Here is a 21,673-nt window from a genome sequence, read left to right as displayed (position 1 = left end):
TGCATGGGTCTTGAATTTTCTGAATTTTAGGAAGAGGGCTACAGAACTTTCGTTATCTGAAGTAGTGTCTTCGTCCTGACTTGTAGTGGACAGTAGTTTTAGGAATCAGGACACCTTGACTTTTGACAGCATCTTACCTCTTAAATGGTAAGGACATTTTAGCTAGGTACTTGACTATCACAGTCAAGTGAATGCTGCAGGAAACATGAAACACTTGAGTTGTAGATTCTTGTTTCTAAAGCATTTATATATTGACTGTGTGTTTCTATCTTTTTGTTCCCCTGAAGTATTGCATAAAACATTGTCTTGACACCTGATCACCATGAGTGTCTGAGTTTATTCTCCCTTCACCCTTGCTAGCTTTCAGATAAGGAGACAGCTAAAGCTGAACCTGAGCGCTACCATGTTTGTTGTGGTTTCGGTATTTTTCCCTTTTATTTGGTTTATTTGGTTTTTAACATCAGGTGAGAGGAGAAACATATAGAAGAAAACAATTCCTCAAATTGCATGGCAGGGTTAGTTGTAAAGTTAGTTGTAAAACTGAAGCCTTTCTGGTTTAGCTTTTGGAACACATACACATGAATTGAAATCTCATTTTCAGAGCAGATCCACTGCTGAAGAGAGCAAGAGAAATGGGGAAGTGTCTCAATTTCTCTCTGCCTTTTCCTTTTTAAAAAATAAGGAAGTTCTGCTTGTACATGACTACTTGACTCCAGTGCACAAGTTTGATAGCAAATATGCTCTGTGCACCAGGACAAATGCTTTGACAATGAGAAGAAAAGGCAGTATTAATAGGTTACTGAGTTTAGAGCAGAGGTGAGAAGTAGATGATATTTTGCTGTGGGAAGACTTGGATTCAGCCCCCCTGAGACTGTGGAGATTTAGTAGGCTGCTGCTACAATTTGGAAGTGCCAGGTTGTGCAGAGTTACAAGGGTAGTGTTCTGTATGGCTTAGTTCTGCTGTAGTCTAACTGTGGCCCCTCTAGTCTCGTATCATCTAAGAGTATCTTCCTAGCATGGTGGTGTTGGCTGTTCTTGCTATAGTCTGCCTTGAGACTGGTATAAGGGGCCTGATTCACATCACTGGTTTCTTGCTGAGGACTCCAAAAGCTTTCATATCCCTCCTGTCTTAGGACTCAGACTCCCTTGTCCTTTTTCAGACATTTCTGACTGCTGTTACTGTACTTGTGGCCAGCTACCTGTAACTTTCTCAGCTTTTCTTCTTTGAAACTCTGTGTTGTGTTTCTTGTATCTTGTGTTTGCCTCTGTGAATGCTATACAGCTGATGGGAGCTTCAAGGCTGTTTTACAGGTAGTATATCAAGCAGATACCAGTGTTGATGTGGAATACCAAGCTTGCAGTGAATGCATACTTTGAATTGGCTAATTCATGGAGATGGACTTTAAAACTCCTACTGCAAACTTCTGGTTACTAACTGGAAACTATTGTTTGCATGCTACTCTGCTTCCAAGTTACCACCCTGGTGAATTCCTACATTTCTTATTAGCACCTGATCAAATATAAATACTTGGTGTTTGCTGGAGTGCTGTTAGTACTGACTCTGAAAGAGAGCCTGGCACTGCTCCAACTCAAAAAAATATGCTAAGAGTCTGAAGCTCTACTTCCAACCTTCTTGGTTGTTACTTTATAATTATTGCTCTTAACCTTATCCACCCACAGATGAAACCAGTTTGCAGTATAATCTGTAAATTTAAAATAGATCTGCCTGAGAGTCTACAAACTTCTTCCTTCTCTGACTACATGAGAACTTAGGCCAGCACCATGTATTGTTCTTAAAGGAAACTGGAGGTAAATTCTCAGTTGTGGGAGAGATTGAAGACTGCAGAAAGTCAAACTGAAGTTAGCTAACTTTGGAAACAATGTCAGTATGGATGGGTTGTTCTGTGTTCCTATCTGCTGGATGTAAAAATGACAGTCACAGGGAAGCTGAGTCTAGAAGGCACTTCTGCATATTGTCTTGTCCACCTCTTGGCTCAATCAGACCAGGCTGCCCAGGATGCTGTGAAGTTGTTTTTTGAATAGCTCTCTGGGCATCCTGTTCCTGCATCCAGTCACCCATAAAGTGAAACACCTTTCTCATGTTTAAGTGAAACTTCCAGTATTTTAATTTTCACTATAAAGAGTCTGTCACTTCTTTCTGTCACACCCTTCTAACAAATATTTATCCTTATTGATAAGATTCCCTGAGTATTATTATCTCCAGGCTGTTTGCCTTCTTTGTCTTGAGGCATGTTGTTGGCTCTTGGTCAACTTTTCCATCAGTGTCTGTGTTGAGGTTTTTTTTTCATTCCCTATGCCAAACTGCTTTTCAGTCAATCAGCCTGCAGCACACACTGCTGCATGGGGTTGCTCCTGGCAGGTGCAGGACTTTGCATTTCCTCATATCGATTCTTTTGAGGTATCCCACAGCTCATTTCTCCAGCCTTTTGAGGTCTTCGTGAATGACAGCACAAACCTCTGATCAAGCATTTTATACAATTATGTTCTCTCAGTACACTTGCTGAGGATGAACTGTGTTCCATCATTTAGGTCTTTAATGAAGGTGTTAAAACAGTAATGCCCCTAATACTCTCTGCTGATGTGTTTGGATCAGCTGATCCATTTGGAATTTGTGGCCAAATTTTCAGTTCAGCCAATTTTGAGCCTAGCAGTTCAGTCAGTTTTCAGTCCGCTTTGCTGTACATCTGTCTACCTTGTGCCTCATCAGATTGTCTAGGATTGTGTTATGAGAGATATTTTGAAAGTCCTCTTAAAGTTGAAATGAATTGTGTTAAAGCTCTTGTTTTGCACACCAGCCCAGTGGAACCGTCATAGCAGGTGAGCATTGAGTTGGTTAAGCATGAGTTTCCTTTTAAGTCCTTGCTGACTTCTCATCACCACGTGCTCTGTGTGTTTAGAAGTGGTTTATAATATTTGCTTGACCATTTTCTAGGGATTGAGGTGAAATTGACTGTCCTGCATTGAGGACAGGAGTGAACCATGTTCCTTAGGCCAGAAAGCTTCTAGGTGTAGGTAGTTGTCTGCCACATGCTTCCTAAGCAGGCCATCAGCTCTCAAAGGCTGAGCTTGGTTGTCATCTTGTTTAAAGGAGCTGCCATCTCTTCTTCTGTTGCATTGTGTGTGTGCATGTCAGGCGGTTCTTTTCTAGTCTTATTAAAAGATCTTGCTTAAACCTAGCATGGCTTTCAGCATGTTATCAGTATTCTGTTCACAGTCCAGTTGCTGTCTGAATCCAGTTTCCCATCTCTCATTATAGTGGTAACTGGAGCTGCTTTCTGTAGCTATTTCATCTCTCAAACTTGTAATACTGCTTAGATAGGTTAATATGCCACTATCCTACTGAAAAGGTATGATTGTCTTCTTTTTTTCCTTGTATCCACTCTGAGGTTTGATGGTGTAGAAGCAATCTATAACAGCACACTGGTGCTTCACTACAACTTGCCTTCACTTGTAAAAATAGGAAAGAGTATTTTCTTAGTATCTTACACCATAGATGCTCTAGTAGTATTGTAAAACTTAGTAGTCTCTATGAAACATAACTACAGTGAGTTTCTTGAATTGGCAATTCACTTCTTTTTTTGAACAACATGAAGGATAGCTAGCAAGTTGGAACAAACACTTGCATCATCGTAACTATCTTAGTACCATTATTTTTTCAATGTCTCTTGGTAAAGCTAAACACAGGTTCTACTGTATAACAGTATTATTATTTTGTGGTTCTTACTTCAACTTAATGGAGGCAGGGGTGTATACTTTGAGGTTGAATTCAGTGTTGCACAGCTTTCATAATCTTTTCAACAGGATTGTTTCATACATAATGGGAAAGAGTATTGAAAACAGATATGCAGAGCACACATAGAGGAATTTGGTTCTTCAGACGGGTTTCAGAAGGATGAAACTTGGTGGAAAAAGTTGTGCTTGATGGTCAGAAGGAATCCTCAGGGCTGCTTGTGCTGGAATGCCTTAAACTTACCCAAGTAGCTGAATGCTTTCTGAGCTCATTCATAGATAGAAAGGGATAACCACTTTGATAACAAAGTTCTCTTCTTACAGTTGTACGGCGACCTCCTCCTACTATCAGTGCCTCAGGCAGCATGTCCCTGTAATTAATGGTGGTAGGGGCAGAGAATAAAAGAACGAAGGGTTGCTAGTTACACACCTATCTGGGAGACCTTGGTTCCTAGATTAATGTGCAAACTCTTGTCCTGGTGTCTTCTAGCATTGTGGTATACTCTTGTGGTATCTTAAACAGATGGTCTGGCTGTCACATGAGCCAGTCTACTCCTGCTCTGAGTTGAGAGACTAGTCTCTGTAAAGTAGGTCAGTAGACAAGGCAGGCAGCTCTTTTGGTGCAGTGGACTTAGTGCCACTGCAAGAAAATCTACTTGCCACACCTGAAATGCATATTTGAGATTGTAACTTGCATGTGCTTTCAGTCTGTGGAAGACTTATTATAGGTCAGTTAAAAATGCCATTTTATCTTGTGTATTTCTCAGAAATAACTTTGCTGAGGCTTGTTTTCTGCTGACCGTCAGCAAGATATTAAATGCTGAGCTGTACCGACTCTTTAAGCTGTGACTGAGTTGACTGCCTGAGCCTGGGTGCCAGTGCAGCTGAGATTTCCAAGTTCATGTGATTGGGGAAAACTGCTTGCATCACTAGGATGTAATGGTGAAAAAAGGTCTCCGCCATGGCATCTAGAGCTGTGAAGTAAAATCTGTGTAGTTACTCTTAGTTAATTATTGAAAAACAAGGGGGAATGGTTTCTTTCCAGTTACTAAGGGCAATAACTGACAGCAGGGTAACTACTAGCACTACCTCATTTATCAATTGGAGATGGGGAAAAAAAATCTAAGCTGCAATTATTTTAATGATTTAGTATTTCCAGTGCCAGTCCGTCTTAAATGGCCTTCAAAAAGGGCAAGAAGGGAGACCCAGAGGGAACTACTGACTGCTTAGCCTCACCTCAATACCTGGAAGGGTGATGGAACAATGAATTCCAATCAATTGGAAACAATGGTAGCCATCTTTATTCCCAGAGAGGATAAGAAAGTAATCAGGAGTAGTCAGCATGGATTCACTTCAGGTAAATCATGCTTGGCCAACCTGATTGCCTACTGTGAAGAAACTGTTGGATAGATGAGGGGAGAGCAGAGAATGTTGTCTTCAGCAAGGCTTCCAACACTGTCTCTTAAAATGTCCTTACAGGCAAACTCAGGGAGAGTGGGATTGGATGAGTGGACAGAGAAGCAGATGAAGAGCTGGCTGAACAGCAGATCTCAGAGGCTCATAATCGGTGGCACAGGCTCTAGTTGGAGGCCTGTTCCTAGCCCTGTCTCCCAAGGTCCAATAGTGGGCCCAGGTGTGTTTAACTTATCCATCAGTGACTTGGATGAAGGGGCAGAGGCCTCCTCAGCAATTTCACTGACAACACAAAGTGGGAGGAGTGGCTGATAGCCCAGAGGGCTGTGCAGCCCTTCAGAAGGACCTCAACAGCCTGGAGAGATGGGCAGAGAGGAACCTCCTGAAATTCAGCAAAGGCAAACGCAGGGTTCTGCACCTGGGGAGGAACAACCCCAGGCACCAGCACAGGCTGGGGGTGACCTGCTGGAAAGCAGCTCTGTGGAGAAGGAGCTGGGGGTCCTGGTGGACAACAAGCTCCCCATGAGCCAGCAGTGTGTCCTGGTGGCCAAGAAGTCCAGTGACATCCTGGGCTGCATTAAGAGGAGCAGTGCCAGCAGGTCAAGGGAGGTGACCCTGCCCCTCTACTCAGCCCTGGTGAGGCATCACCTGGAATGCTGTGATCTGTTCTGGGTTCATCAGTACAAGAGAGACATGGAGCTCTTGGAGCAGGTCCAGCAGAGAACAACAAAGATGATAGAGGCACTGGAGCATCTCTCTTAGTGAGGAAAGGCTGATGGACCTGGAGCTTTTCAGCCTTGAGAAGAGACAAGTGAGAGGATCTCATCAATGTTTATGAGTAAACTGAAGGGAGGGTGTCAAGAGGATGGACCAGGCTCCTTCCAGCGATGCCAAGCAATAGGACAAAGACCAATGAGCAGACAGATGCAAATGAAATTCCAGCTGCATATGAGGAAGAACATCACTGTGCGAGAGATGGAGCAATGAACAGGATGCCCAGAGAAGTTGTGTAGTCTCACTCAGTAGAGATATTCAAGAGCAGTCTGGATGCAATCCTGTACAACATACTCTATGTTAATTCTGCTTGAGCAGGGAGGTTGGGCCAGATGACCCAATGTGATCCATTCCAGCCTTGCCTATTCTGTTTTGATTGACAAATTTATGGGACAAATTCTACTTCATAAATTGGGTGTGTCAAGGGGTGGAAAGAGATGTCACCTTAATCTGTAGGTGATGTTAGAATAACAAAACTGTTGATTCTCCCCCAAATATTTCACTGAAATCAAGAGGTATCTATGAGAGCAAGCACTTAGGTGATACTGGTTAGTGGAACTAGCTGAAATGGTTTTGAAAATTGAGACAGTAATCCAAAGTTACCACAGTTGCCAACAGTCAAGGAAAGAGTTTAGACAAGAACTGTGATCAGAGTGGTCCTGAAAGCATACATCCTGTTAGACAGCATTATTGTCTTAGAGACACATTCAGAGCTTCTACACTGCTGCTTCTGTGAAGCAATACACAGTAGGTAAGATGCTACTTTGGGAATCAAAGTGGTGGTGTGTGTAACCCTTGCAGATTGTTTCTGCTTTGTCATTTTAGATATCTTGGTTGAAGACAGCTATTACACAAGTGTATGGGAGCAAAGACATGGCAAAAATGTGTAGCACTCTGGTTTGCAGGAAAACATGGAAAATGAAAAATGGAAGCTTGCTTCTGTATCATGCCTCAAATTAGAGAGAGCAGACCTTACTGTGAGAGTGACGGCCTTGCTTCCTGTCTTGCAGAGATCAATAGTATTACTAGTGGGTGTCTATAGTGTTGTTAGTGATGGGAGGTTTACAGCACTGAAGGATATGCTTTTGTCACAATTATCAATCTATGTTTAACTTCCCAAAGATTGATAGGGGAGCTGAAAAAGCTCCTGAAGTTTCTCTGTATCGTTTGCCTCACTTTTCCAGTAAGCTTGAATGATTCTGTGTTCCTTGATAAGGAGTGCTTTGCAGACAGATGTTGCTCAGGGGCAAGGAAGCCTCCTCCCCATCACTGGCACAGATGGTGTTAGCAGCAGGCACTTTCAGCTAACTCTGTGCTGAATGTCCAGGCATCTGGGAATGGTAAGTGATAGACAAGATGGACAGTAGAAACCCATGATTTTCTGGGTGGAACTGTCACCATTGTTTTAACTTTCTAGGTTCTGTTATAAGGCAAATTGAGTGAAAATTTTGAATACTGACAAGAAGAAGCTGTGGATTTTGGATTTTTGTCCAGAAAATCCATCGAGATTTTTAATCAATGCCATTTATTGCAAGTGATCATCTTGATCTCTTCACAATTTGTATGCTGACTTCCAGTGTGCTGACTAGCCTGCTCCTGGATCAGTGTACTTCACTTGAAGCCATTGTGTAAGTAACTTTTATATACCTTTGTGGCTGTGATAAGCCTAGACCAATAACTGACAGGTGTTTCTCTAAATAGATTAATCTGTAGATCTCAAGTTGTCATAGTTTGATGCTGGCACAGTGCCAGGCACCCACAAAAGCTGTTTGCTCACCCTCCCCTGCTGCAGCTGGGCAGTGGAGAGAAAAAAACATTAATGGAGGGTTCATGAGTTGAGATAAGGACTGGGAGAAAATACTTCAAGGGCAAAACAGGCTCAACTTAAGTTGTAAAGTGAATTTATTACTAACAGAATCAGAAGGAGGTACTGAGAAGTAAAATAAGCCCTTAAAACATCTTTTTCCCCTCTAGCCCCTCCCTCCTTCCCACTGACAGCACAGGGAGACAGGGCATGGGGATTTTGGTCAGTTTGTCTCTGAGATTATCTTCCACTGCTCTGGGAGAGGAATCCTTCCTTTGTGAGACTGTGGGGTCTCTCCCATAGGAGACAGTTCTCCATGAACTTCCCCAGTGTGGGTCTACTCTCAGGAGCAGCAGTCAAACTGCACCTGCTGCAAACGTGAGTCCATCCCAGAGGCACAAAGTCCTCCCAAAACTGCTGTGGCATGGGTCACTCTTCCATGGGGTACAGTCCTCCTGTGGAGATGCTTCCCCTTCCAGCCTGGAAGCAGGGCACTCTCTCTCCACCTGGATCACAGCCTCCTCCAGGCATCCACACCTCCCAGCATGGGCACTGCCCCCACGGGCTGCAGGTGGATCTCTGCATCCCCCATGGACCCGTGGTCTGCATGGGCATGGCTGCTTCACCATGGTCATCACCACAGCCTGCAGAGGAATCTCAGCTCTGGTGCCTGGAGCACTTCCTCTCTCTTTCTCCACGACCTTGGTGTTGCCATGTTGTTTCCCCTCACATGTTCTTACCTGCTCCTCTTTGACTAGAAGAAAAATTGTGAGCCCTTTGTTTTTATTTTCTTATCAAATGTGTTATCAGAGAGGCATTACGAACCTCTCTAAATGGGCCAACAGCATGTCCATCTTCAGAGCCATCAGGGATTGGCTCTGCTGGACACTGCGGAAGCTTCCAGCAGCTTCTCACAGAAGCCACCTCTGTGGGCCCCTCCGATACCAGAAACCAGGTCATGCAAAACCAATACACAAGTCCATCAGTCTCTGTAGATAATTTTCTTACTGTGAAAAAGTACTGTGTGACTGCTTTTCCTCAGATTTTCTCCTCAAAGCAGGGACTGAAGCAGTCATGCTGTGTGGGTTTTGGTTTAGGGTTGTTAGTTTTTTTTTCTCCAACAGACTGTTTATTTTATCCCTTTGAGAGCAAATGCCTTTCTGCTGGAAAATGTCTTGTCTACCAGCAAACATGATAGAGGGATATTGCTTAAATTGCACCTGCATAAACTAATTCTGAGAGCTTCTCCAAGAGTACACTCCTCCAGCTCTTGCAGGGCATGAGGTGTAAACACTTACACAGTGATAACTTGTCAGTCTGAGTTGCTCCCACAAAATCTTCACTGGTCTGTGTCAGGAAAGCTAATGCAACTCATCTGAAACAGAGAGCATGAGGGAACCCACATTGTAGTGTATGCATATTCTTTCTTGTTTAAATGAAATATTCATCAGGATACTACAGTGCTTTCCAGCATTGTATTCCTCTTATCTCTTTCCCTCCTATTTCTTCTCGGTTTCCATTATTTTTTGCGTCTATTTGCATTAAAAAACCCCAGCTCTGTTTGCTCTCAAAAGCCAAATTAACAGTTTGGTGATGCTGGGTACCTAGATAACAGATATAACTAAGGCTAATTCTGGAGAGTGAACAGAAAAACTCAAACTTCTGCATGGTATGCCTACAGAGCTTTAATGGCAAAACTGTGTCTCTAGGAGAAGGCAGTTTAGTTTGGATAAGCTTAATAAACTGTTCCATCTGTAATCAGATATACGTCTAGTTTCTTGGATTGGGAATGATTCCTAGTCATATGCAGGATTCAAGTTTTCTTGCTCATTATCTGAAATCCTGGCTGCTGCTTTGCTGTTTAGAAGGTCAGTGCTCAGCTTGTGAAAATGAAGCTTTAAACAAAACATGGGGCGTGCTAGCCTTGCTTGTTGACACAGTGCTCTTTTAACATGTTGAAATGGCTTGTGGTGTTTTTGTGCACAAAACTGCAGAATCTATATAACAAGCAGTATTACTGGAACAAAATCCTTGCATAGAGGCATGGAGCTTAACAGAGCAGGACGTCATAATTTCCATTATTTTCTAAATTTTTCTGAGGACATGTAGCTTTAGCCATTTGTGGAACCCCTTGAGCTCTGAAGATAGACTAGAATTGGTGCCTGTTGCCTACTACTGAGAACTGTAGAAAGGTGGAAGAACCTCTAGTTCTTCTAAAGGAGCATCCAAGTCTGCCCAAATCTTAAACTCTCTTGCTTTCTGTCAGGTCATAAGAACTTTCATGCTACTTTCTGCAGCTTAAACACAACTGAACTAATCATGCTGGACAATTGCCAGCCTGGCAGTTTGCTTAGGAGGACAGATGCAGCCTTCTGCAAGGACTCAAGAGCTCTAAAAACAGTTGTGAGAGCTAACCTTGTATCTGGGACTTATTTCAAGAGAACAGCTCATCCTGTGGATGTGTTAAAATACCTCTTGACATTTACAACACTAAGGAAGCTGTGGCAATCCTGCAGTTACTCCTTGCACTTTCTTTCCTGTCCAAAGGATTTAGGGTATACATGTCAGCTTCAAGGCAGTTAATAAGTTCCAAGCACGTATTATACCTTTACATTTTGTCTAATTAATGTCTGCTGCAAATAATAACCCGTTTCATCTTCCAGATGCCTATCCTCCGAAGACATTTGGCCTTTCATGCACAAAGCAGCGCATTAACGTGGCTTATTACTAGTATTGAAAATCTTGTCTTAACTGCTGTAAAACGTCCATCATTCCTGATTTTCAGAGTCTAACCTGAACCACATTTAGGTTTAGAGTCGTATTTGCACAGTTCCCATTCAAGACTAGGGAAAGAAGCCAGCTTCTTATGGACTGTGAGAAGATAGACTTATAACCAGATTGTGTGAACAGATAGTGGTACTTGACACTTTCTTCTGACAATTGCCTTTGCCCTGGTATACGGAATGCTGAAACTAAGCTATATTGTAGCTGAGTCTCTAAAGACTTTAGCAAAGAGGTAGGAGATAGCTTATAGATCTTGCTGAAAATGCTGTTTGCCAGAATGTTTCTGTGCTTGCATTCTTGTTCTGCTTAGCTTAACTATGATGACTTACAGGAAAACAAACCACAAAGTAAAAATAATCCATTCTATGAAATTTGGCTGCTAACCTCAGAAATGAGGTGAGAATCCCGTGACCTACATGAGAAGGCTTGGAAAATGTTTTTTCAACCATGTGGTGCCTCTATGAAGTTTGTTTCAGTGTTTCTCTGTCCAGCTGAAATGCAAAGAAGCACTATTCCAAGTATGATACCTGTATAAGCAAAAGTGCTCCCAGGCCTTGAGTGGTGCCAAACTGCAGGCCATCATGATTAGCTGTTGCATCTTAAATTCTTATTTTTTTCAGGGATACTGAGGATCATGACTCTAGGCAACTCTGACCTATAGAGCAGAAATAATAGTTCAAAGGATGAACACCAGAGCAAAGTTACCAGACTCATGGCTTGGCAGGATGGTCTACTTGGATGCCTATTTAAAATATTCTGGGAGCAAATTTATCCAGTCTTACTCTAGTGGATTTTTGGTTAGATGGGCAAAATACCAGTTGTATTGCTGAAACTTTAGAGATGAGGCATGGCTCTGTTAAACTGGGGGCTTTTTGCCTTACCCTGCAGAACCCACAAACTTGATTCATAATACCCTTCATGGCTAAGAAGTTAAAATTTGGCTTGCGTCCTCAGCAACCCAGTATTTGTTCCTCAGCTACTGACACATTTTAAGGTAAGAGCAAGAGAGATTCTTTCTGATTTGTACTTACTCTGTATTGCTCTTAAAATGGCCTCAACCTTACAGTCTGATTTTAGATGATTATTATAATGGGAAACACTGACCTCTTTGGAAAGTATCATCTTGTTCCTTGTGAGTGCATCCACATAAACTCTACCATCCCTTCCCATTACGGGAGAAGGATATCAGGAATTGGCACATGTAACCACTTACTCTTTTCCAGGAGGATAAGTCTAGACCAAAAATTGATTATCCCTGTTCTTCAGTTCTTAGACTTAACAACAACTAGTTCTAGACTAACAACAGCTTAGCACTCTCTTATTTGTGGAATACTGTAGGAACATGGTTCTTCTTCCTGGAAATGAATAGGGGTTTTGGCATTTAACTGTGGGGATTTTTAATTTTTTTTTTAAACACAATTAAGCATGACTGCCTTGTTCTTTCCATCCCTTCTGTGTCCACAGCATTCTCCCTTCTCTGCACTCTATATGCCCACCTTGGTAACTGTCCTGGTTTGAAAGACAGGTGTTTGCTAAGGAAAGCAGAAGCTTCCCTTTGGACTGAAAAAAACCGTGATTCTTCCGAGTATTATAATTTTGGAATTAAGAGAGCTCTCAGGCAAAGATATGGGGGTAGGAATAACAGTTCTTTACTAGCGTATCTAACAGGACAAACAAGAACAACAACAGCTATGAAATTATCCACAAAGAGAACAGTAACTCAGTCCCAGTGTTTTTTGGCTGCAGGCACCTTTTCCCTGAGCTGCAGTTCCCGGTGCTGGGGGCGGGCAGGTCCCGCAGAGCCGCAGGAGGGCTGGGGGTGATGGCAGAGCTGTCCCAGGGAGAGAGAGAGATGGAGAGAGAGCTCTCCGCTCACAGTGTGGGTCCTGGTGATCAGCAGAGTGCTGGATGGTGGTAGTTCACAGTGAGAAGACAGCAGGGTAGGGTCCGATAGTGGTTTCCCGACGCTGGGATGGCGGAGATGGGACACAGGCAGCGATCGTCCTTCTCATCTGAACTCCGGGGGGAAATGGGCCGAGGCCCAACCTTCCGCTTCCTCTTCTGGCTGTTTGAATCTCGCGGGGCTTGCTTCTTCCCTCCCAGTCCCCTGCCCCTTGTCACCAGGGCCCAGTCAACAGGTATCTTAGCATGACAATGGGGAAAATTCCACAGAGGGAAAAAGGGAGAGAACTAACCCTCAACAGTAACTTAAATTAACTGCTCAAAAGCAGGGGCAAGAGAATGGGACATGTACTACCTCAGACATGTGAAGAAACAGACCTCTAATGGACAAAATCTGATGCTGCTGCCTGATAGAGAATGAAACTGAACATACATAAAGGGGAAATAAATGTATTTTCTCCCCTTGTTCTATATCTGTCTGGTGTTAGATAATAATCTTGTGTAGACTGAAATTTCATGAAATGTATTCTTAGTGGGGTCTTAGAATACTGTGCACAGATGAGCTAATTAGGTATACCGGAGGATGCAGAAGTGTTTTTTCTTTCTTCATGGCACTGGCCTTTACAAAGAACACCTGCATTCCAAACTTTCTGGGATGAGACAAGGAGTGTTATGAGCAGATCTGTGAAAGTCAAGTTCATGTAAGCTTTTATAAATGCCCTCGGGAATGTTTGTGTCTAAACCATTTCAGTTTTCTAGTCACTGGCTGCCATTCTCCTATGACTTACTGTCATGTACTGGAGGTATGGAGATAAGAACATTCCAAAACCCAGCTATAATTGAGTGGAATTGTTGTCTGCTTAACATGACTCTCTCTGTCATTGTGTCTCTGTGAAATGAGTGGCAAAAAGCAATGGAGCACCTTGAAATAGAAGGAGAAAACGTACATCACTCTGAACTTCAGAAGTGAAATGATGGGGTTCCAGGAGTGATATAGGCCTGGTTCTCAGGTCCCTAAGTTAGGCAAGGGAATGCAGGGTTTAGTGCACCTCTTGCCTCAAACAGCAACATTTCTAAATGTTTTTTATTGTCACACAGTACTTGTTGAATGGGAGCAGTGGGTACACAGCATCCCATGGGTTCAGTGTAACCATTTCCAGAGGTGAGTTTGTGCATTATTGGAACCATGTGTGGCTGAACCATGCCTTCTTCTTCCTCATAGACTGCTGCTTTGAGAGCAAAGCTATCTGGTTAAGCTATACACTTGCTCAGGCAGGATAGGTGAAAACTAGCATTCAGTTCCAGGAAACTGTAATATTAACTAGTTGCCTGTAACTCAGCAGAAAACTCCATGGTCTTCACAAGAAAGCAATACCTGTGGAAATTTAGACTCTCAAGGGTTGAGTCCTGGATGCTTTCTCTGGCATGCTACTCTATGGTGGGAGGCTGCCATCCAGAAGACTGAATACCAGGCTCCTGAAGTTTCTACTTTATGTGGATCCAAACTGCTCTGTAAGTAGAGTTGTGGAAAATCTCCTGGGAGAATATGACAACAGTTGGAAACTTCCCAACTTGTTTGGAATTTAACATCAGGATTTCTAGTTTAAAAAATTCAGTTGAATTTCATGTCTGGATGAAGTGAACTTCTTGATAGATTTAATATCTGTTTCTGGGCAGGTTGACTAGTCAAGGTTTTTGGAGAGCATGAGTTAGTGAACTAATGTGAAGCAGCTTTACCAGATAGCAGCCTGTGTAGTTGTCAGGGTGTATTTCCAACACAGGCAGTTAGTTCCTACTTGCATGGCACTGTAGGATACCAAACGTGCTGCTAAAATTGTCTGACTTCTGTACCCACAAATTCAGGTGTCTTGAGGAATTCTAGGAGCTTCATAGGAATGCATGAAGAGCCTGCCCTGTGGTTGTTTTACAGCTGTGTTCAAGAACCAGTAGCTCATGAACCTGGAAATCTGAATGTCACACTGTATCTACTATAGGTTGTGATCCAGGACTTACTACACCTTCATCTGATGTACTTGAACAGATGACAAAGGTGTGAGACTATCCTAAGGCAGTGGGGGACAGATACTAAGCATCTTTACTCCTTAGAAGAAGCTTTGAAACTTCGGAAAATCTTAATGGGTGCTCGCTAAGAAGTGAAGAATATCTTGACAAAACATGTCCTCCATGCCACCCTGCCTGGCTATCCAGAAGCAGCCTCGCCTTCTCTCTGCTGCTCAGAGAGACTGCTCAGCTTTATGGCAGACTGACTACTGTGCTTTGACAAAAGGCTTTTTTTACTTTGTAAGCAGTAGTAGGTACCTTCTGTGACTTGGACTGTGCTGGTCTCTAACAATGCAGAGAGGCACTTAAAACATGGATAGGCAACTACTGGGTGCACTAAATATGAAACTGATGCGTGAGCTACTGGCACCAGAGTCAGACACAGTATGCCAGCTTGTTTATATAAAATGGATAATACTAGCCAGTATTTCAGATGCTTGTGGGTGTGATAGTTCCACCAGCAAGTAGAAACACAGGAGGCCATACATCCCCTTTCCTACTAGACTCTGCAGGACATACTCCTTTTTCTGTGGTACAACCAGACTAACACAAATGATGCAGTCTTGTTTCCTGAACAGGGAAAAAAAAAACAAACTCCCCCAAGTCCCATGGAAGAAAGGTAGGGCAGTTAACATGACAAAGAGATGCTCTGCTGGTAGTATTACAATCTGAGGTATCTTGCTGTCATATTTCAAAGCCTGCCTCTTTCTATCAGTAGCATAAGACTTCAGCAAAACTGATCCTGCCTACTGTCAAATGAGGGTTTAGCAGCCATATGTATTGTTTCTAATGTACTTAGGTAGGAGCTCCCACCCAATCAGGAGGAGAAATAGCTTCTAGCTTGGCTTTCATCTACTGGAAAGTAGCAAAGTAGCAGGATATGATGCCAGCTGTCTCTGCCAGGGGGGGATCCTGCAGATGAGATAGTATAGCACAGTAACATATCATCTCTCCTTTTCCTGCCATCACAGCTAGCAGGTTTCCTGATATGAACCTGATACAGAAACTTTACTTGATGTAGTTATGGAATGTTTCATCCAAGATAGCACTGTCACAGCCTTTAGCACCTGAGACATTCCACAGGATCCACATCTGCAAGAACACACTCAAGTGCAATTCAAGCCTTCACATATTTTTGTCCTGCTTAAAATGTGCAAGACATACTAGTATGATATTGTTACTTCCCAAGAGAATTGATAAGGAAAGTGCTAACTTCATGCAACTGGCTCCATTGTTGGTTCTTTCTCTAGATTCTCATATTTTAAGCAGATTCCATTCTATTCTTTAAGCCGTCTTTTGGCAGAGTTTTCTTACAAGCTTTTGAGATCTCTTCTGGAATCAGGCTTAAACTGTTTCTGCAAGTTAATTGTCATACTGGAAACTTAGACTATGACTGGCTGCAGTTCTGGCACAACTTGTACGTTAATGCTTATTGCACATGGGCAATGGTGAGCTGTCTTTTCCTTTGGAAACAGAAACAGATTTGTCTCCAACTACTGTGGTATCCCAGGGTTTGCTTTGCTTTTTAGTCTGCTCAGCCAAATTCTCTTGTCTAGCTGAACTGCAGATTTTCTGAAGCCATCTCCTGTTGTTAACCTTATCCTGTCTACTGCTTATTCTGTTTGTGTAATTTCAACAGGACTTCTTATCTATTGAGTTATTGTGACATTGCTTCCTCCTAGGCTGAGTCCAAGCCAGATACTTATGTAGTTTTAGGTGTCTACCTTATGCCTGAGCTGGCAAGCTGTGCTTTGCTCCTCCTTTTCTTTTGCCCTCTTGAAAGCATTTGAGTGCCTGCCTTCCTGTCTTGCTCACCTGCCAGTTAAATCTGAAACCATCTATTTGTTGGCAGCCTCTTCTGTACATTAGCTGACAGAATCTGACCTCTCTCTTAGTAGACAGTAGTGTAGAGCACCCCTTTCCCAAAATGTCTAGGCTAAATAATTATTTTCTCTACTTCATTAGACAGACCTCAAGGTGAAGAGCAATGCTGCAGTACTGCAACAGTCTATGAAATCCCAGTGGGATTTCATGAAATCCCATGATGGGTTTGTGACAATGACTGGTAGGAATTTAGCTGTATTTTTAGCCATTATCAAAGGCCCACATTTTTAAGTAGCTTTACCTCAAAGCTCTTGCCTGTGATTCTGTACCTTTGGCTAAAGGAGTGCTGGTGAACAGAGGGGGTCTCACCCACACAATTGCTTTGCTAAGAGGATACATTTTGTCTAGCCACCTGTGTGAAGCTGGGTCTAAGAAGTAATTGTATAACTAAAGCACTTCTAGTTAATGTGGTGCTTAGCTGTAGTGAAATTTCTCTGTTTAGCAATAAGGGAAATCACTCTGTGGATAAATCTGTCCCTGTGTTATTATTTAAAAGTTGAAAACAAAATATCCTCCTGTCTTCTCTGAAAAGAAGAGCCATGGATTCTTAGGACTTCCTGTGTACAATATATCACACGCTGTCAGCTCCCTCTGCTACAAAACCAGGGCAAAGAACATGTTAAGTTGCTGTGATATTTATGCAAGTGCAAAAACTGCTGTTGCAGAGTAGTTGGTTTGTATTGAAGTGTGAGATTTGAAGGTGTGTGGATGTACAAAGTTATAAAGTTGTTTTGTTGTTCTTTTTTTTTCCCCTGCTGCCAAATGAGTCTCAAGAAATTGCTGACTTCCTAAACTTTTGTGTTTTTCTTCCTAAAATAGCCACTTGCTGGATATTTTAGCCTCTGTCTACTCTAGGCACTGTATGACACTCAGAGGTTTGGGAGAAAGGGAATGAGGACCTCTCAAAGGAAAAAGTAGTATTTTCATTTGCTTTAGGACTCCAGCAGGGAGGTATGCCTAGACACTTGCGCAGTATGATCTGTGACTGTTCTGTAGTGCAGTGATGGCAGTTCAGACTCTGACTGCTGTCAAGATATGTGGAAGTTAATGGACTGGATGGGAGGCCTCTGATGAAAGTTGTGGTCCTTCCTCCACTGTAAGAGTCTCCAGAGGTGAAAGCTGACTGCATTCAAAGCAACTGAATTGTTGCCACTGTGCCTGAAACCTGTCTAATAACTAGGTCTCTTGATTTGCCTAGATGTTTTGTTTTCAGTCTAGGTTGGCTCAGTCTCACCAGGAACTGTTGATTCAGCAGTGCTTTACTTCCCTATGAATAGAAACCAGGTTGTGCTGTGCTTGGGGGAGGTGTAGTGATGTTTTGTCCTCAGCTTAGTGCTTGAAGACTTTAAGATGTTGCCCAGGTGTCCTGGAAAAGGGTGTCCCTTGGAGGGGTTGAAACAAGCAAACCTTGTAATATATTAGTCTGTGGTGTCTTTGAAAATACTGTGCTTTACCTTGAATCTTTTAAGCTTATTAAAAACTTAATTTTTCTTTTTTATTTTTTCCTCTCCAATACAGGATCTCAGTCTGCCCAATGGCACACCTGTGGACACTTCTAGTCCAGCCTCCTCCTCATCTCTCCTTAACAGACTGCAGCTGGATGATGACTTGGATGTGGAAACTAGAGACCTCTTTGTTACTGTTGATGATCCCAAAAAACATGTGTGCACAATGGAGACATATATCACATACAGGGTTACAACAAAGGTACAAAGCAATATTCTCTTTCCTAGTACTTCATTGTTAGTGGAATAACTTTGGGGCATGTTCTGGATATTCACATCTTGTACAGTGTTTTACTGTCTTAAGGACAGCAACTTAGCATCTTTGGTACCTTGTGAATGTGTTGAAGATGTGACTTCTCTTAGCAGAACTGTTACTTCAGTGTCTGAAATTGTAGAAAAAGCTTTTAACGTGTCAACTTGGATTTTCTTTGTCTCTGATTCCTAAATAGAACTGTTTGTAAACTTGCAAGGCCAGTTTCTTTCATTAACTTCACAGTTTGTTCGTTTAAGTAATCTGACGCTCACTTGGTTTGAGTTCCCTTAAGGGCAATGTGCCTTGGTACTGTTTCACTGCTAATCATCTCACATTTTGTGTCTTTTCTTTTCTGAAATGCTTTAAGCTTGTTGCTGGAAATGTTTACTACATTTCCTCTGTTTTCCACTAAAATACTGTTGATCTTCAGCTGTAAACCAGCTTTCATGCAGTTACTGATAGCTCTGCAGCTGATAATAAAATGAAGTGGCCTAAGAATGCTGCTGCCAACCTAAAGAGGCTGGAGATTTTTTTCAGCACCTTCTGTAGTTCAATCATGAATGTAATCTACATATGTTAATATGAAAAGTGATCCAAAAAGTCCACCACATTCACAACTGAAATGTTGATTCCTCTTAATTAAGTCATTCTCATTATAATGAGCTTCTAGATGATTTTGACATCTGCTTTGGGCACTTGTAGTTACCTAAGGCAAAACGTGTTCACTAACTTTACTACTAATATACTTGATACGCTTGTCCAGAAAGATTAACATTCCTCCAACCAACTTAGATGGCAGTATGTACTGGAGCAGATATTTCCTTTGGAGATGAGGAACCTTTACAGGCCACAGATAATTTTTTTCCAAATGTACACTTCGAAGTTTCACTTTCAGACTGCACAGGAGAAAACAGAGTTTTTGTAAAATAGTAACTATCTCTTGCTGCACATTTAACACATTTCAGTCCTTCATTTTTGCACTAAGAGTCTTAATCTTGCAGGAAACACTGTATCTTTTTTTACTTGGAGCAGCTTAGCCTTCAGTTATTGCTTTATCAGGAACCACAAAATAAAATGCCGCAGAGAAATGGCTAAAATTGGCTAATGTTGTTTCTCAAGTTTAATCTCAATTATTCTGTCAATATAAAATATTTCTATATAGTGGCACTCTAATAATGTTCCTATGCTTGGAAATCCTGATGTTCAGGGGTACCTTTTGTTTTTAAAGCAGAGCTTTGAAACATGGCCAAGGTCTTTACCATGTTTTGATCAGAAGTATTACCCAACAGTGTCTCTTTTTATATTTTAAATAATACTGTACTTTTGATTTTGATGTTTAGCTACCTGTCTGTTAATATTTGTTTGATTTTGGGTCTCACTGTAGCACATAAATCTGCTATATCATACCATTGCAATGGTATTTTGAAACTGTGTAAGTTCTTCTGAATCACTATGAAAGCCTGACATCTTTAGTTTTATCATTCTTGGAAGCTTTTGGTTAATCTCTAGGGTCAGAACCTCTAGGACTATCTACCATTGTTCAAGACTAACAGTATTAATGTCTTGCCCTACAAACAAAGCATCTTCGATGCCAAACTAATTACCAATTTTCCATTATAGCTACAAGCAGTAATTTAGCATGGCAGAAAAGCTGCGCAGAAATAATCCATGGAGTGAGATGAGAGGCCTTCTCAATACCTCCCTTGCAGCCTTGCAGGAAAGAAGTTTGAGACCTCTGAAGGGTCTCTCTAATGCCTCTGAATGAGGAGGCAGGGATGGCTGGAATTTTTTTCTGCTCTACTGGAGAATACTTCTGGAAACTCAAAGGTTTGGATAAACATAGGTCATAGAATGAGTTATTCTGAAGATGGAAAAGCAGCATCACTAGGGCAAGATGTAATGTGTGGTTGTGGCTGTGGCAGGATACCTCTGTAGGGAAGAGTGTAGACCAACCACAGTCTCATTTGTGTTGTGTGGGCTTTTTTTTTCCTCTTTCTTTTTACAAGTCCTTCATTCTAACAGGGGAAAAAAAAAATCTTTTCATCTTCTCATACCTTTGTCAGCAGGTGGTGGTGTCTGAGGAAGGGTTAAAACACTGGCTTGCAAAGGAAAACTTAAGCTTTTACTTGATCCTGCTTGTGCATCTGTTTTCACAGCTCCTAGTAAGAGCCAGGTAGGATTCCACAGGCTGTCTTTTGGACGAACATGTTTAAAGAATATAATGATAATCGTCCAGCTAACAAGACAGTGATTTAGGACTGACTCTTGATTCTCTCATTCCCTATGTTCATCTTGCTAATGCAAGCTAGTAAGCAGTTTCCTTACACAGGGGGGGCTTAGTGAAACCTTAGAGGGGGTGAAACTTGTGCTGGAACTTAATGGGTCTTGACTATGGTGATGGAAGTGTCTTTTGTGTCCTTCAGGTAGATGGATGTGCATTTTAGGAAGATTTTACCGAGCAGAATTCTTTCCTAGAATGAAAGGGGGTAGTAAAGCTTGGCCTTATGTTATGTAGTCATCTCTCCTGAGAAAACATGAGTAAGTGTACTTCTAACTTCACTGTCATTATACTTCCTAGGATGGCAAGGCCTTCTTCTGTGCCTTTTCCCATGGAGGTCTGAACAGTTGAGTGCCATTCCTCAGAGTCATGGAGTTGCTCTGCAGACTTGAAGGGAGAGTCTTTCAAACCAGTCAGTAGTGAAATGGAGGTCTTGTTTTCACTTTCCTGTCCTTCTCCTCATGCTTCCAGTCCGTTCATATGGGTGGATTACTTGAACACATGAAACAGCTTGATTCCCTAGAGAGGAGGAGGTAAAAGTGATACAAAGGATTTTTCAAATAAGCTAAACTGTTTGAGGCAAAAAAAACTGGAGTGCTAAGAACAGCAGCCTTCTTCCCTTCCCCTTCTCTGTCATTCTTCTTTTTTCATAGTTGAAAAATTTGCCTCAAACTTAAATAGTGACATGGAGGGGAATCTGCAATCAAGTCTAGTGAGCTAGAGAGTAGACGTAGGTACAAGAATACGTTCATATAGTCATCACAGGCTAGCTCAGGTTTGGCTGCTAGTTCCTTCCAAGGAAGACAAGAATCTTATGCAAGACCAAGACTTGGTGATTGCCTTACTACTGCCTCTAGTCAAAACTATTCCAGCAACTGAGGTAAAAGTGTCTGTAACTCTGCCTGCTTTCCAGCAAGTAAAACTGAGCACAGAGTGCTGCAGTGCTGACTTAGTGGAACTGTGATGGAATTTTCAGTAAGTTCCTGGAAATGTCTTGCCTGTTACTTTTTGAGAGGTTGAGATCTACTATGTAAGTTTCTCACGTTCCTTTGGAAGAGACACATGTCCTTGCAAGATGAGAGTTATGAATCTTACTGAGGAAACAGGAGGAATTTAACTGTGTCAAAAACATAGATGCTTCACTTGTTGTCTATTATGGAAATTTCCCTGTTCAACCATCCAGGAGCCACTCTGGCAGTCGCTTCTGCACCAACTGAGCTCAGACTGAGGCCCCTTCCCAGCTACGTCCCCTCACTCGCACAATC

The 21,673-nt window shown here is 42.1% G+C and overlaps 1 protein-coding gene across 1 annotated transcript in view; it reads left to right on the top strand.

The window, feature by feature from the left end:
* The window catches only part of SNX30 (sorting nexin family member 30), a 45,273-nt gene that overhangs the window by 3,186 nt on the left and 20,414 nt on the right, over window positions 1-21,673 (top strand). Inside the window, exon 2 of the mRNA XM_062512980.1 lies at window positions 17,891-18,079. Within this exon, the coding sequence (XP_062368964.1) occupies window positions 17,891-18,079 (189 nt within the window). The remainder of the gene's footprint in view (window positions 1-17,890; window positions 18,080-21,673) is intronic.

The sequence above is a fragment of the Cinclus cinclus genome, chromosome Z, assembly GCF_963662255.1.
Source record: "Cinclus cinclus chromosome Z, bCinCin1.1, whole genome shotgun sequence".
NCBI classification, from domain to species: domain Eukaryota; kingdom Metazoa; phylum Chordata; class Aves; order Passeriformes; family Cinclidae; genus Cinclus; species Cinclus cinclus.
This window is presented reverse-complemented; position numbering and strand designations above follow the sequence as displayed.